Raw genomic sequence first — 16,388 nt, 5'->3', positions numbered from 1 at the left:
TCAACTATGATTGATAGATTAGTGGTTAATGATAGTCGGCCACCATTTACATTCACAAAACGGTGGTCGATATCAATTAACCCCCAAAAGTCGGTTCTAAATGTCGACTGTGGGCTACCCATTGCATATGTATATAGCCTAATCGTTCATAAACACATGCTGAAGCCATGAATTGAACATGTGTTTAGGCCAAATGACCTTATTTCTCAATCAAACAAGCAATGGAAAGTGAGCCTTGGGAGGATCACTCAATTCAACTAAAATTTGTCAAATTCGGACACATTCTGTTTAAATGCGATTAACCCACCAAACGGTGTCCAAATGACGTGAATTAGGTGCCATTAGAAATCTTAGGTGGTGAGGAGCAAAGTTCATGCAGACCATTTTGCCAATTTCCTACTCAATTTTTTCGAAACTTGGGATTTGACCTGGATACCCTTGACCCGACCCAATTTTGGCCCGGAATTTGAAAAAATGCGAAAAGAATAACAAAAATTATCCAAATCCAGCCAAATTTTGTAGGCAGTTAGGAAAACATGTGACGAACAACTTTCATGTTTTGATTTTTAGCTGAAACCCCCTGATCTTTCTTAGAATAATTGATTTTCACCCGGGACTTAGTTGCAAACAGTTTTCCAAAAACAGATTGACCTTATCCGAGTTTTTTTATTATTAAATTGACTCCCCCAAATGTTGCAATCAGGTCATCAAACTTTGAGCTCTTCAAATAAAGAACCCAATGAACAACTGTGAAGTTTTGAAATTTTGCAAAAGAGGTCATCAAGTTTGACGAAATTGCGAAAACACGTGGGGATACTTATATGCTTAAATTTCCGGATCTGAACACATGACCCAATCAACACAATGATCAAATTAGGGACCAAATGCAACGTTATTTTCTGGGCATGTATAAAAAAAGTTCTAGTTTTTTCAAATAAATTCAATGGAATCCTTCATACATATAATATAGTATTTAAAGGATAAAACAATGTGTTAATGACTCCAAAGACAAAAAAAAGTAAAAAAATCTTTAGTAGCTTCAGGTACTGCCCCAAGGAGCTCCGCTAAGGACTAGTATTAGATAATTTGTTAAGGATTAAGCTGAATTTATTTAGAAAATTAAGGCCCTTTAAAAAGGAACTTATTGATGAAATTAAATTTGACAAGTACCCACGTATAATAAGAAATTCTTACAATAGCTGGCAACATATTGTCACCTTTGCAATGGACCTAAAATTTGGTTAGAAATCCATATCATTCCACTAGATGATATATATCATTAAATGAAAAGGATCCCCTTTCTCTTCTACCTTTCTAGTCATCAACTCATTCAACAACTTGAATGAATTTCTGAGTATATAATGGTGCTACTCTAGTTCATCTCAAAACATCACTGCACTAGGTCACGAAACTGTCAAGGCTCTTTGAGAGAGAGAGAGAGAGAGAGAGAGAGAGAGAGAGAGAGAGAGAGAGAGAGAGAGAGAGAGAGAGAGAGAGAGAGAGAGAGAGAGAGAGAGAGAGAGAGAGAGAGAGAGAGAGAGAGGCCAAGTACAGTTTTGGGGGGGGGAATAGCCATGGTGGTAATAGCATCCAAGAGAATGGGCTTGATGATGGTTGTGGCGACTCTTATACTGTGCTCGTCCATTGGTGCCGACGCCGATGCGCACATACTTTTGTCGCGCAAGTGGAGATGTGTAATGTTATGTGCCTTGACACCTCCTATAATTCCATGCGTTCTCAAATGCCTCATCTATCCTCCCACACAGTCCTTGACGTCCGCGGCATCGCAACATTGCGATGTCGGTTGTTTCTTGTCTACTTGCCTTGACTATCATCAAGGTAAAATTTTCGCATCGAGATCGAAGATATAACGTAGCTTCTTGTGAGATTCGTGAAACCTAGGAAGTCATTATATAATATTAGTTTCTTTATCATTGTCTCATTGATATATTTTAAATATGAGAGCATGGTTGCGTACCAATTCATTTCATTTCCTTCGACTTCCATGTATGTGCTCTTGTGAAAAGAAATTCGTTTTCTTTTTTTAATGTGAGTGACTTTTTTAATCTCTTGTTTCATATTCGAGCATATGTAGACTCCGAGAAAGTTGCAATGGATGTGAACAAGGCTGGAGCTTGTGCAGATTCATGCTCTCGGAGTTGCCAGAAGACCTATCCATTGCACTGAAGTCATTGAACTTTTGTAATGCCTTTGTGGTTTCATTGCTCAACAAATAAAAAGTGCCGTTTTAATATTCAACTTGACCATGAGATATAGATACAAAAGAAAAGGTAACCCCTACAAGATAACGAAGTTGGCTTTGTCATGCCTTTACCGATTCGTATCGAAACACGATTGTATGTCTTGAAGCTGTTAAAGTTTTACGGTGTGCATAAGATTGTTAGCCTCCGGCACGACATCACATAAGTGTATCACTTGGTGGTACTGCCAACAAGACGAATGAAATGGTATGTTTGAGCGCGTGTTAAGGCAAATAAAAAAAAAGAATTCTATATATCATTCACCGAAAATTAGCTTTGTGAAATACGTTTGGGTGGCAATTAAAATAAGACAGGACATCAAATTTTGTATGGTCACCCATTCAAATACAACCTAAAATTAGGGAAAAAATGTCTCTCCTCATGAAGCTGATGTTCTCCATTCTACCAAGCAAAGCTTGCACTTTCGTCAACTGTTTGCCGAGTCATAACATCTGGTTGTCTTCTTTGTAACTAGCTAGCCATTTAATGACTTAAAAACAACTATAAATCTTTGACGCTGCACGCAGGTAAGCTACATATGGCGGGGCTAATATATAGTGCATTACTTGTCGAGGCATCTATGGAATGTAAGAAAAGGTGTGCTCGTGCATGCGAGGTTGTCATGATGGCAAATCATCTGTCCCGACTGTGCATGAGCAATGCAATCTTGGTTGTGTGTGTCTGAGTGCTTCGAGTGCCATTTAGGTATAATTTCTACCTTATCATTACGTCCAAATCTTCGCTCAAAGTTAACACAAGTAATACTTAATTTCCAATTTGTGACACTCTGAATTTAATTCACCCAAGTTGTTGTCCGCTTTGGACCGTCTAATACAGAGCCTCACCGTTTTTTCGTTTCATCTTATAGGAAGGCACTTTCCCAACCCTTCTTCGTGGTGTTCTCACCTGAGCACACTGCACTTTAGAGTGTCAAAGCTGAGCAGTGCGCTTACTTCAAAAGGCGCCTCCCCGAGTTAATTGCAGTTTTCACATATATATCCCAAAAACGCTCTACAAACTGGAAGAACTCGTCCCTGGTGACTTGATTATTTCGTCGGTAGTATCAAATACTCTAGCAAATTTGACTACTTTGAGAAGTCTTAGGATGCATGTCTGTGACATATTTGGTGTATTTCCAACTAGAGTATTTTATTAACCTAGACTGGAACATCTCAATATAGGAGACAATAGTCTTGTGGGACACTTACCGGATTTTAGCTCAAGTACTCCACCTAAGGAACAGCAACTACCTCTTATGTGTTTTTTCGAGCAGTTACCACCATCAATTAGAAACCTTCTGTCTCCGAGTTATCTTGATATGGTAGCTTGTGAATATTTTGGAATGATACCATTATCATTCGGTCACCTTACCAAGCTTGAATACCTAGAACCGACAAGGAAATCGTCGGTTGCTCAGACTATAAGTTCTCTGTTTTGGGTTTGGAGTTGACAAAGCTCACCGGTTCGAAAATCGAAAGAATCATACTCATAGGCGACATTCCTCTTTCTATTGGAAACCTACCTTAGCTTGTTAACTTAAGGTTTTCGACAATCTTATAAATGGTACCATACCGCCTCGGCTCAAGAACCTCATGCACCTCACTAAATTTGACCTAAACGCGAATCCACTATAAGATCTTTCACCATCTTGTCTCATAACATCACTCAACTAACACCAAAAGATTCAAAGGCTCGATACCCTCATCGATCTCTCAGCTCTCAAATCTTGAAGTCCTTAACGTTGGTAGAAATCGCTTCAGCGGTACATCCATCCTAGACGGCTTTCTAAAGATAAAAAAAATTAGAGATAGTGCAATTATCATATAACAGATATTCGTATACACGAAAATTAGCATGAATGTTACTCTTGCCCATCTTCCTGATTTAGAACTTGCTACATGCGATTTGCGGGAGTTTCTGTATTCCTGCAAAAACAAAGGATATCTATAGGTTAGACTTATCACATGAAAATATCAGGGAGAAGAACTTGTCGCGACCCGCACCTCGAGGGTTGACCTAGGGGCACGGGTTTATAGGTAATTGTTCATCAAACGGTTCGAAGGGCACATCATAAAAGACAGCTTACCAAAGCGTCGATCTTCTGTTCATCCATAAGGTCCATTAATCATCAACGTGGACTCTCCCTCATCCATATCTCGTGTGACATGGGATTGATTTTATCAATTTTTAAGAAATAGAGTCACCACTAGCCTTTGTTGGGGGTTGGCTAGATTACCCAATCGAAACACGAGAATTTCGATTCTATTTCTACGAAAACCAGAGATCATGGGTTCGGGGACTAGCTTACGTTAATATTTTTACTAACGCCCTTTCGGTACAGCTAAACTTAATGTGGTTATTATCTAAGTTGGCATACATTTGTTTTTATCATTTTCATGCCAAAAGCCAAATCCACTAAGTGACCATGCATCTTGTTTTTGTATTTTCCGTTTATGATTTTAAACTAATCCTATCTTAGTCAAGAAAAGAAAACAAACAAACAATTGTAATGAAAAGTGGTGCGTAAAGTAAACACCCAAGGAAATTGAAATGCCAAGAAAATCTAAGAACATCAAATGAAAATGCGCAACTCATCGGGTATTTATCACAATACGAATGGAAAACTCGAGACATGGTCGGGTCTTGAATGAGATTCAAAATGAGATCGGATTGGACATCGGTCTTATGTTGTCGTCTTCCCGTCTTTTGGCAACTTTCACCATGGATCGCCCCGTGGGTGTCGATTTTACATTCACGTCATATTTTTCATACAAGTAATATGCAAACATTCAATAAAATCATACAGAACATCAATTCGAGAACGAGCCTTGGGATCGGCCTTTAAATTTCATGCATTTTGATCACCCAACCACCTAATCAACTATGATTGATTGATTAGTGGTTAATGATAGTCGGCCACCATTTACATTCACAAAACGATGGTCCATATCAATTAACCCCTAAAGTCTGTTCTAAATGTCGACCGTGGGCTACCCGCCGCATATGTATAGAGCCTAATCATTTGTCTAAGAAACACATGCATAAGTGATGAATTGAACATGTGTTTAGGCCAAATTACCTTATTTCTCAATCAAACAAGCAATGGAAAGTGAGCCTTGGGAGTATCACTTAATTCAACTAAAATTTGTCAAATTCGGACACATTCTGATGCAGGCCAGATTGATAACGCCACCCGCATCGAAGACGAGCTCACTCGACCAAGGAGATCAGCCCGCATCCGAGCTCGACAAGTCGCTCGACCAGTCTTGAAGATATCGAAGGGACGCAATTCGAAGACCAAGAGTCTCATCCGCGAGTCCATGCCACAATAAATTCCTTGTCTTTCCCTATACATTGGAAGCCTAAAAGATACTTTGGGATGATCAAGAAGACGTTGGGCATATATCTAGTTTCTAGTTTCTAAGTTCTTTAATGCTCTTTAGTCTCTTCATTTGCTTGAGTCTTTTCATTTGTTTTTCTTTGGCTATAAAAGACCATCTACTTTATGTATTCGACAGACGAATTTGATTAATGAAAATTTTGCATCAAGCAATTATCTTAAACCTTGAAGAGTTCATACCCTTGAAAACCTAGAAGAGTTTTCACTCCGTCCTTGAAGAGTCGGAGGTTTTCAAATCTGCATCCTTGAAGAGTTGCAGTCATCGATCTAGAAGAATCGGTGCCCTATCCACTTCCTTGGAGGCTTAAAAGAGCAACCAACGAAGTTCTATCTTTTCCTCTGTTCTGTTCATTTACATCCGTCCACTTCCACCCCGATTTCGTCCTCCCTATAGTGCTTATTTGAGAAAACTCAAAACAGAGAAATTGCCAATCCAGAAGTCTTTGTTCATTTGGCTTTGGAATCAGGTCATTCCGATCTGTATCGACGAAGTTATATCCATTTTCCCGAGCTTGCGCAGGACTGTAATTACTGTTCGTCCTGTTCCATGTGTGCAAGTCACTCTCCCGATCCTAACGTTCGAGTAGCCTACACCAGGCTGCATCACATTCTATTTAAATGCGATCAACCCACCAAATGATGTCCAATTGACGAGAATTAGGTGCCAATAGAAATCTTAGGTGGTGAGGATCAAAGTTCAATTTCCTACTCATTTTTTTCGAAAATTGGGGTTTAACCTGGATACACTTGACCAGACCCGAGTTTTGCCCGGAATTTGAAAAATGCGAAAAAAATAACAAAGATTATCCAAATTTTGCAGGCAGTTAGGAAAACATGTGACGAACAATTTTCATGTTTTGAGTGTTTGCTGAAAACCCCGATCTTTCTTAAAGAAATCGATTTTCACCTGGGACTCGGTTGCAAACCGTTTTCCACAATCAGATTGATCTTATCCGAGTTTTTTTATGAAATTGACTCTCCCAAATGTTGCAATTAGGCCCTCAAACTTTGAGCTCTTCAATAAAGACCCCAATGAACAACTGTGAAGTTTTGAAATTTTGCAATAGAGGTCATCAAGTTTGACGATATTGCGAAAACACGTGTGGATACTTATAGGCTTAAATTTCCGGATCTGAACACATGATCCAATCAACACAATGATAAATTAGGGACCAAATGCAACGTTATTTTCTGGGCATGTATAAAAAAAGTTCTAGTTTTTTCAAATAAATTCAATGGAATCCTTCATACAAATAATATAGTATTTAAAGGATAAAACAACGTGTTAACGACTCCAACGACAAAAAAAAGTAAAAAAATCTTTAGTAGCTTCGGTTACTTCCCCAAGGAACTCCGCTAAGGTCTAGTATAAGAAAATTTGTTAAGGATTAAGCTGAATTTATTTAGAAAATTAAGGCCCTTTAAAAAGGAACTTATTGATGAAATTAATTTTGACAAGTACCCACATATAATAAGAAATTCTCACAATAGCTAGCAACATATTGTCACCTTTGCAACGGACCTAAAATTTGGTTAGAAATCCATATCATTCTACTAGATGATATATATCATTAAATGAAAAGGATCCCCTTTCTCCTCTACCTTTTTAGTCGTCAACTCATTCAACAACTTGAATGAATTTCTTAGTATATAATGGTGCTACTTTAGTTCATCTCAACACATCACTGCACTAGGTCACGAAGCTGTCAAGGCTCTTTGAGAGAGAGAGAGAGAGAGAGAGAGAGAGAGAGAGAGAGAGAGAGAGAGAGAGAGAGAGAGAGAGAGAGAGAGAGAGAGAGAGAGGCCAAGTATAGTTTAGGTGGGAATAGCCATGGTGGTAACAGCATCCAAGAGAATGGGCTTGATGATGCTTGTGGCGACACTCATTCTGTGCTCGTCCATTGGTGCCGACGCCGACGCGCACATACTTGTGTCGCGCAAGTGGAGATGTGTAATGTTATGTGCCTTGACACCTCCTATAATTCCATGCGTTCTCAAATGCCTCATCTATCCTCCCACACAGTCCTTGACGTCCGCGGCATCGCAACATTGCGATGTCGGTTGTTTCTTGTCTACTTGCCTTGACAATCATCAAGGTAAAAATCTTCCCATCGAGATCGAAGATATAACGTAGCTTCTTGTGAGATTTGTAGAACCGAGGAAGTCATTATATAATCTTATTTTCTTTATCAATGTCTCATTGACATATTTTAAATATGAGAGCTTGGCTGCGTACCAAATCATTTCATTTCCTTCAACTTCCATACATGTGCTCTTGTTAAAAGAAATTCAATTTCTTTTTTAATGTGAGTGATTTTTTAATCTCTTGTTTCATATTCAAACTTATGTAGACTCCGAGAAAGTTGGAATGGACGTGAACAAGGCTGGAGCTTGTGCAGATTCGTGCTCCCAGAGTTGCCAAAAGACCTATCCATTGCACTAAAGTCATTGAACTTTTGTAATGCCTTTGTGGTTTCATTGCTCAACAAATAAAAACAGCCCTTTTAATATTCAACTTGACCATGAGATACAAGTACAAAAGAAAAGGTAACCCCTACAATATAACGAAGCTGGCTTTGTCATGCCTCTACCAATTCGTGTCGAAACACACTTGTATGTCTTCACGCAGTTAAAGTTTCACGGTGTGCATAAGATTGTTAGCCTTTGGCACCGACATCACATAAGTGCATCACTTGGCGGTATTGCCAACAAGACAAATGAAACAATATGTATGAGCATGTGTTAAGGCAAAAAAAAAAAAGGAATTATATATATCATTCACCGAAAGTTAACTTTGTGAAATACGTTTGTGTGGCAATTTAAAATAAGACTCGACATCAAATTCTGTATGGTCGCCCATTCAAATACAACCTAGAATTAGGGAAAGAAGTCTCTCCTCATGAAGCTGATGTTCTCCATTCTACCAAACAAAGGATACACTTTCGTCAACTCTTTGCTCAGTGATAACATCCTGTTGTCTTCTTTGTAACTAGGTAACCATTTAATGACTTAAAAACAACTATAAATCTTTGACTCTTCACACATGTAAGCTACATATGATTCTTTCCAGCTGCTATAACACCCACCTGAACACAAAATTTACGAGACAACATGAAGAGAAACGAGCAACCATATGAATATCAAAGCCTCGAAGAGAGAGATGGCGATAATCTTGATGGCGGGGCTAATATATAGTGCATTCCTCGTCGAGGCATCTATGGAATGTAAGAAAAGGTGTGCTCGTACTTGCGCCATTACCCTTTTGCCGTGGATTTGTTATGACCTTTGCGTGCGAGGTTGTCATGACGGCAAATCATCTGTCCTAATCGTGCTTGTGACATTCTAAATTTCAACCCACTTAGTATTTATGAAATGCGTAATTTCAATAACGCACTTGTAGTGAATCTCGCCCAGAATTGATCACTCTTGGGACACTAACCAGTAGGGAAAAGCTAATTAGGGATTTAGATTCGTGCGACCATAGAACCTGACCATGGACTGACTTTCGACCATAAGGATTGTCGAGGTGATATTTTGGACTAATATAGACCGATCTAAGGATGGTCAGGGATCGATTTGCGAATGTCGTATAATTGGATCGCGGGTGATTCCGCCTTGCCAGAATACGAATTTGTGAACGATCTCAAACCTATTCCAAACGATCGCGTTCTTTAGAACTAATGATTGATCCTCGCAATTACATGACAATCAAGGTCGCCATGGTTCAAGTGAACTTAAATGTGGCTCGATTTAGTATCGACCATGGGTCGAATATACGAATTTTCCCGAAAGCCGCCCGTTAGTTTGAGATAAGCTCAAGTCGCGTTTATTTGGGTTTGGTCATTAAATAGAGACTGAGTTTGGGTATTGAAAATTGTGAAAGTCATGACAGAGTAATTGGACGACGTTGTTATGATTGTGGTCAGTTTCGGATTTGTCCGGATTTGTCAGAAAATTGAAGTTTTGACAGGAAGTGGAAAATGACCGTTTTGCCCCTGGGATTTTGTGAAGGCTAAGTATAAAAGTGGAAGGGCATTTTGGTCATTTCACCCCCACTTTAGAAATATAAATTTTTGGACGATTTTACCCCTGCACTTTTTGTGAAATTCCCGTTTTACCCTTGGATATTTTTGGGTAAGGATTGATCTTGGCCGTTGATCCTTGGATAAGAACAAATCTTGGCCGTCGGATGGAAAGTAGAGAGAGGGGTAAGATGGTAATTTTGGCTAGGGAAAGGACACCAATTATTGGTGTCACTCATATTTAATTTCCTTTCTCTCTATCTCTTTCTCTCTCTCCCTCTCATTCACGCCAAAACCCCCTCCCTCTCCCCCTTAGCCAAATCAACCCTCTCCCTTCCCCCTTGGCCGTGAGTTGGCCAGAGTCGTGCCGGATCGCCGCGCGCTCGCCGTCCGCCGTGTGTTCCACCGCCGGACCACCGTGGCCGCCGCTCCTTTGCTGCCTTGCCGCCCCCTTGAGCGGCTATTCTTGCTTAGAAATTTCAAGTAAGTGACACCCTAATCTCTATTTATGATATCGGGTATTAATGGGCTCGTTTAGACACGGTTTAGTGTAGTTTTAGGGGCTGTTTTGGAGGAGGGGCCTTATGGACGAATTTGTGGTGATTTGGTGAATATTTAGAGGCTAAACGAGGGCTGAGTATGGCTGGTATAGGAGCTGCAAAATTCGGTTTTGGGTGTAGGGTGCATAATTTGGTTTGGTTCTTAATTGCGTGAAATTGTAGTGTAGTGCCGTGCTTGTTGTGCCATGGTTTTCGTGATGAAAAATGGCATGTTATATGATGGTTGTGTGTATGTTCTATGGGCTGAATTGAAATGGTTGAATTGGGTGCATTTGGGTGCATTTAATTAATGTTCGAGTATGTGAACGTGTGAGATTTGAGGCGTGTGATGTGCGTGTGATCACTAAAAAGCCCTGAGGCATGTTTACGCGGGGTACAGATAAAATATGGCGTGTTGGCATGTTCGCGTGATCACTTAATCCCTGAGGCGTGTTTACATGGGGAATTGAACCGGCCTGAGACGTGTTTACGCGGGTCGTGATACAAATGTGGGGCCTGAGGTGTGTTTACGCGGGCCGTGGAAAGAGATTGAAAGTGAAATGTGTGATGCGGCAAGTGGAAAGTGAGATCGGGCCTGAGGCGTGTTTACGCGGGTCGCGATAGAAATGTGTGATGTGGCAAGTGGAAAGTGAGATCGGGCCTGAGGCGTGTTTACGCGGGTTACGATGGGAATGTGTGATGTGGCAAGTGGAAACGAGATCTGGCCTGAGGCGTGTTTACGCGGGTCGCGATAGGAATGTGGGGCCTGAGGCGTGTTTACGCGGGCCGTGGAAAGAGATTGAAAGTGAAATGTGTGATGTGGCAAGTGAAAGTAAGATAGGACCCGAGGCGTGTTTGCGCGGGTCGGTGGCAAGTTAATGAAAATGTTGTGGTGGTGCATGAATGAGTGTGAAATGCGGAGTTCGGAAATGCCATGTGTTCGACATTTGCTTTTGGGCATGAGAATAGTTTGGAAAGTGCATGTGGTTTGAAATTTGTGAATTGGAGACTAACGCGCAGGTTGTGTGCACTAAGAGTCCAGGTAAGTGCATTTGTGTGCATATATGTGTTTATTGAATGATATGTGTTTGGATTTGTCTGGAGGTACGTGATAGCCTAAGTGGGGTTTAGGCTGTCGACTTATTGAGATTTGTCTCATAGTTGTATAAATTAACATTTTTAGAAACCCGGCCTGGACCATGAATCTTCCACCACCACCGCCTCAGCGTTTTGGCATACCTACGCACACTGACCATGCAGTAGTAGAATACCCTATAGATAATCCGATCGAGATTGAGGCAGATTCTGAGTCGTCAGAGGAGCAGGTGAATCAGGGGGAGTCAGATTCAAGTTCGAAGGAGACCGACTCAGAGTGGACACCATCTAGAGTTCGTAGGTGTTAGCTGAGGGTAGGGTGATCATTTTTTAAGTATCCTTTTTGGAGTTAGTTTGCATCCAGACTACTGGTCTCTTTTGATGTTAGCGGGGTGAATTTTAGAAGCCGGTATGCTTGTGTAATAGTTTTATTGTGAATATGGTGGGTGTATGAAGTGGTTGGTTATTGTATATGATGGATTGTATTGGATACTGTAAATATATCACAGTGTAATATAGTGCTTGGTGGTTGGTGATTTGTCTATCCTTTTTACCCCATGATTTTATTGTCAGGGTTTATGTTCTCGTTTCCGCCTTGATCGAACTCTGATGTGTTGGGTTGGGTTAGCGATGTTCCTGGGACGTCGCATTATTCGACCGAAGAGGGATGTTGCGAGGTCGATGGGGTTTCAGGCGTCACAGTGCTTGAGCAATGCAATCTTGGTTGTGTGTGTCTGTGTGCTTCTTTCACCATTTAGGTATAATTTCTACCCTATCATTACATCTAAATCTTCGCTCGAAGTTAACACAAGTAACACTTAATTTCCAATTTGTGATGCTCAGAATTTAATTCAACCGAGGTGTTGTCCACTTTGGGTTGTCTAATACCGAGCCTCACCATTTTTCATTTCGGCTCACAGGAAGGCACTTTTCCAACCCTTCTTGGTGATGCTCCCACCTGAGCACACTTGACTTTGGAGTTTTAAAGCCGAGTAGTGCGCTTACTTCAAAAGGCGCCTTCGTGAGTTAATTGCAGTTTCCATACATATATCCTTAAAACGCTCTTCAAACTGGAAGAAGAGGTCCTGGTGACTTGAACATTTCATCGGTAGTGTCAAATACTCTAGCAAGTTTGACTACTTTGAGAAGTCTTAGGATGCATGGCTGTGACATATTTGGAGTATTTCGAACATGAGTATTTTATTAACATAGATTGAAACAACGGTCTCGTGGGACACTTACCGGATTCTCAAGTAGTCCACCTGAGGAATTGCAAGTACCTACTATGCATTTTTTCGAGGAGTTACCACCGTCAATTAGAAACCTTATGTCTCCGAGTTATCTTGATATGGTAGCTTGTGAATATTTCGGAATGATCCCATCATCATTCGGTCACCTTACCATGCTTGAATACCTAGATCTGACAGTGAAATCGTCCATTGCTCCGACTATATGTTCTCTGTTTTGGGTTTGGAATTAACAAAGCTCACCAGTTCGAAAATCGAAAGAATCATACTAATAGGCGACATTCCTCTTTCAATTGGAAACCTACCTTAGCTTGTTAACTTAAGGTTTTCGGCAATATTATAAATGTTATGATACCACCTCAGCTCATGAACCTCATGCATCTGGCTAAATGAGACCTAGACATGAATCAACTATCAGATCTTTCACCATCTTGTCTCATAACATGACTCAAGTAACACTGCTTCACCTGGACACCAAGAGATTGGAAGGCTCGATACCCTCATCGATCTCTCAGCTCTAAACTCTCGATGTCCTTAACGTTGCTAGAAACTGCTTTAGCGGTACAACCATGCTAGACAGCTATCTTAAGAGAAAAAAAATTAGAGATATTGCAATTATCATATAAGAGGATAGCCATATACACGAAAATTAGCATGGATGTTACTCTTTCCTGTCTTCCTGATTTAGAACTTGCCACATGCGATTTGGGGGAGTTTCTATATTCCTGCAAAACCAAAGGATATCTATGGGTTTGACCTGTGACAAGAAAATATCAGGGGAGAAGTACCTGTCGCGACCCGCACCTCGAGGGCCGACCTAGGGGCACAGGTTTAGAGAGGTAATTGTTCATGAAATGGTCCGAATGGCACATTATAAAAGACAGCTTACCAAAGCGTCGATTTTCTATTCATCCATAAGGTCCATTAATCATGTACGTGGCTTCTCCCTCAATCCATACCTTATGTGACACGAGATTGATTTTATCTATTTTTAAGAAATAGAGTCGCCACTAGCCTCTGTTGGGGGTCGGCCAGATTACCCAATCGAAACGCGAGAATTTCGCTTCTAATTCTATGAAAACCAGAGATCATGGGTTCTGGGTCTAGCTTACGTTAATATTTCGATTAATGCAATTTCGGTAAGTCTAAACTTAATGTGGTTATTATCTAAGTTGGCATATGTTTATTTTTATCGTTTTCATGCCAAAGGCCTAATCCACTAAGTGACCATGCATCAAGTTTTGGTGTTTTCCATTTATAATTTTAAACTAATCCTATATTAGTCTAGAAAAGAAAATAAACAAACAATTGTAATGAAAAGTGGTGCGTAAAGTAAACAACCAAGGAAATTTAAATGGCAAGCAAATCTAAGAACATCAAATGAAAACGTGCAGCTCGTCGGGTATTTATCACAATACGAATGGAAAACTCGAGACATGGTCGGGTGTTGAATGAGATTCAAAATGAGATCGGATTGGACATTGGTCTTATGTCGTCGTCTTCACGTCTTTTGGCAACTTTCACCATGGATCGCCCCGTGGGTGTCGATTTTACATTCACGTCATATATTTCGTACAAGTAATACACAAACATTCAATAAAATCATACAGAACATCAAATCGAGAACGAGCCTTGGGATCGGCCTTTAAATTTCATGCATTTTGATCACCCAGCCACCTAATCAACAATGATTGATTGATTAGTGGTTAATGATAGTCAGCCACCATTTACATTCACAAAACGATGGTCCATATCAATCAACCCTAAAGTCGGTTCTAAATGTCCATCGTGGGCTACCCGCCGCATATGTATAGAGCCTAATCATTTGTCTAAGAAACACATGCATAAGCGATGAATTGAACATGTGTTTAGGCCAAACTACCTTATTTCTCAATCAAACAAGCAATGGAAAGTGAGCCTTGGGAGAATCACTTAATTCAACTAAAATTTGTCAAATTCGGACACATTCTGTTTAAATGCGATTAACCCACCAAACGATGTCCAATTGACGTGAATTTGGTGCCATTAGAAATCTTCGGTGGTGAGGATCAAAGTTCAATTTCCTACTCGTTTTTTTCAAAAATTGGGATTTGACTTGGATGCCCTTCACACGACCGGAGTTTGACCCGGAATTTGAAAAAATGCGAAAAAAATAACAAACATTATCCAAATCTTGCCAAATTTTGCAGGCAGTTAGGAAAACATGTGACGAACAACTTTCATGTTTTGAGTGTTTGCTGAAAACCCCGATTTTTCTTAAAGAAATCGATTTTCACCAGGGACTCTCGGTTGCAAACCGTTTTCCAAAAACATATTGATCTTATCCGAGTTTTTTTATGAAATTGACTCCCCCAAATGTTGTAATTAGGTCCTCAAACTTTGAGCTCTTCAATAAAGACCCTAATGAACAACTGTGAAGTTTTGAAATTTCGCAATAGAGGTCATCAAGTTTGACGATATTGCGAAAACACGTGTGGGTACTTATAGGCTTAAATTTCCGGATCTGAACACATGAGCCAATCAACACAATGATAAATTAGGGACCAAATGCAGCGATATTTTCCGGGCATGTATAAAAAAAGTTTTAGTTTTTTCAAATAAATTCAATGGAATCCTTCATACATATAATATAGTATTTAAAGGATAAAACGACGTGTTTATGACTCCAAAGACAAAAAAAAGTAAAATAATCTTTAGTAGCTTGGTTTACTTCCCCAAGGAGCTCCACCAAGGTCTAGTATCAGATAATTTGTTGAGGATTAAGCTGAATTTATTTAGAAAATTAAGGCCCTTTAGAAGGGAACTTATTGATAAAATTAATTTTGACAAGTACCCACATATAATAAGAAATTCTCACAATAGCTAGCAATATATTGTCACCTTTGCAATGGACCTAAAATTTGGTTAGAAATCCATATCATTCCACTAGATGATATATATCATTAAATGAAAAGGATCCCCTTTCTCCTCTACCTTTCTAGTCGTCAACTCATTCAACAACTTGAATGAATTTCTTAGTATATAATGGTGCTACTTTAGTTCATCTCAACACATCACTGCACTAGGTCACGAAGCTGTCAAGGCTCTTTGAGAGAGAGAGAGAGAGAGAGAGGCCAAGTATAGTTTAGGTGGGAATAGCCATGGTGGTAACAGCATCCAAGAGAATGGGATTGATGATGCTTGTGGCGACACTCATACTGTGCTCGTCCATTGGTGCCGACGCCGACACCGACGCGCACATACTTGTGTCGCGCAAGTGGAGATGTGTAATGTTATGTGCCTTGACACCTCCTATAATTCCATGCGTTCTCAAATGCCTCATCTATCCTCCCATACAGTCCTTGACGTCCGCGGCATCGCAACATTGCGATGTCGGTTGTTTCTTGTCTACTTGCCTTGACAATTATCAAGGTAAAATTTTCGCATCGAGATCGAAGATATAACGTAGCTTCTTGTGAGATTCGTGAAACCTAGGAAGTCATTATATAATATTAGTTTCTTTATCATTGTCTCATTGATATATTTTAAATATGAGAGCATGGTTGCGTACCAATTCATTTCATTTCCTTCGACTTCCATACATGTGCTCTTGTTAAAAGAAATTCAATTTCTTTTTCAATGTGAGTGATTTTTTAATCTCTTGTTTCATATTCAAACTTATGTAGACTCCGAGAAAGTTGGAATGGACGTGAACAAGGCTGGAGCTTGTGCAGATTCGTGCTCCCGGAGTTGCCAAAAGACCTATCCATTGCACTAAAGTCATTGAACTTTTGTAATGCCTTTGTGGTTTCATTGCTCAACAAATAAAAACAGCCCTTTTAATA

General features: G+C 40.0%; 1 protein-coding gene across 4 annotated transcripts; it reads left to right on the top strand.

The window, feature by feature from the left end:
* Window positions 1-1,530: 1,530 nt before the first annotated feature.
* LOC130135074 (uncharacterized) lies at window positions 1,531-16,388 on the top strand. Of its 4 annotated transcripts, none has more exons than XM_056303331.1 (2): window positions 1,531-1,839; window positions 16,230-16,388. In XM_056303331.1, exons 1-2 carry the CDS (start codon window positions 1,575-1,577, stop codon window positions 16,319-16,321), a joined length of 357 nt encoding a protein of 118 aa, XP_056159306.1. In that variant the 5' UTR covers window positions 1,531-1,574; the 3' UTR covers window positions 16,322-16,388. The 4 variants fall into 4 exon arrangements, 3 of the variants coding, with proteins under 3 accessions (XP_056159306.1, XP_056159305.1, XP_056159304.1); XM_056303330.1 differs by lacking the exon at window positions 16,230-16,388 and adding an exon at window positions 8,013-8,178; XM_056303329.1 differs by lacking the exon at window positions 16,230-16,388 and adding an exon at window positions 2,096-2,264.

Source organism: Syzygium oleosum, unplaced genomic scaffold (assembly GCF_021117445.2).
Source record: "Syzygium oleosum isolate NSW1041296 unplaced genomic scaffold, Sole_v2.1 Sole_v2.27, whole genome shotgun sequence".
NCBI classification, from domain to species: domain Eukaryota; kingdom Viridiplantae; phylum Streptophyta; class Magnoliopsida; order Myrtales; family Myrtaceae; genus Syzygium; species Syzygium oleosum.
This window is presented reverse-complemented; position numbering and strand designations above follow the sequence as displayed.

Excerpts from the sequence above, each read along its gene's own strand:
- LOC130135074 (XM_056303331.1), top strand. The coding sequence starts at position 1,575 with ATGGTGGTAATAGCATCCAAGAGAATGGGCTTGATGATGGTTGTGGCG. Across the intron at positions 1,840-16,229 it reads TTGCCTTGACTATCATCAAG|ACTCCGAGAAAGTTGGAATG; the intron begins GTAAAATTTTCG and ends AAACTTATGTAG.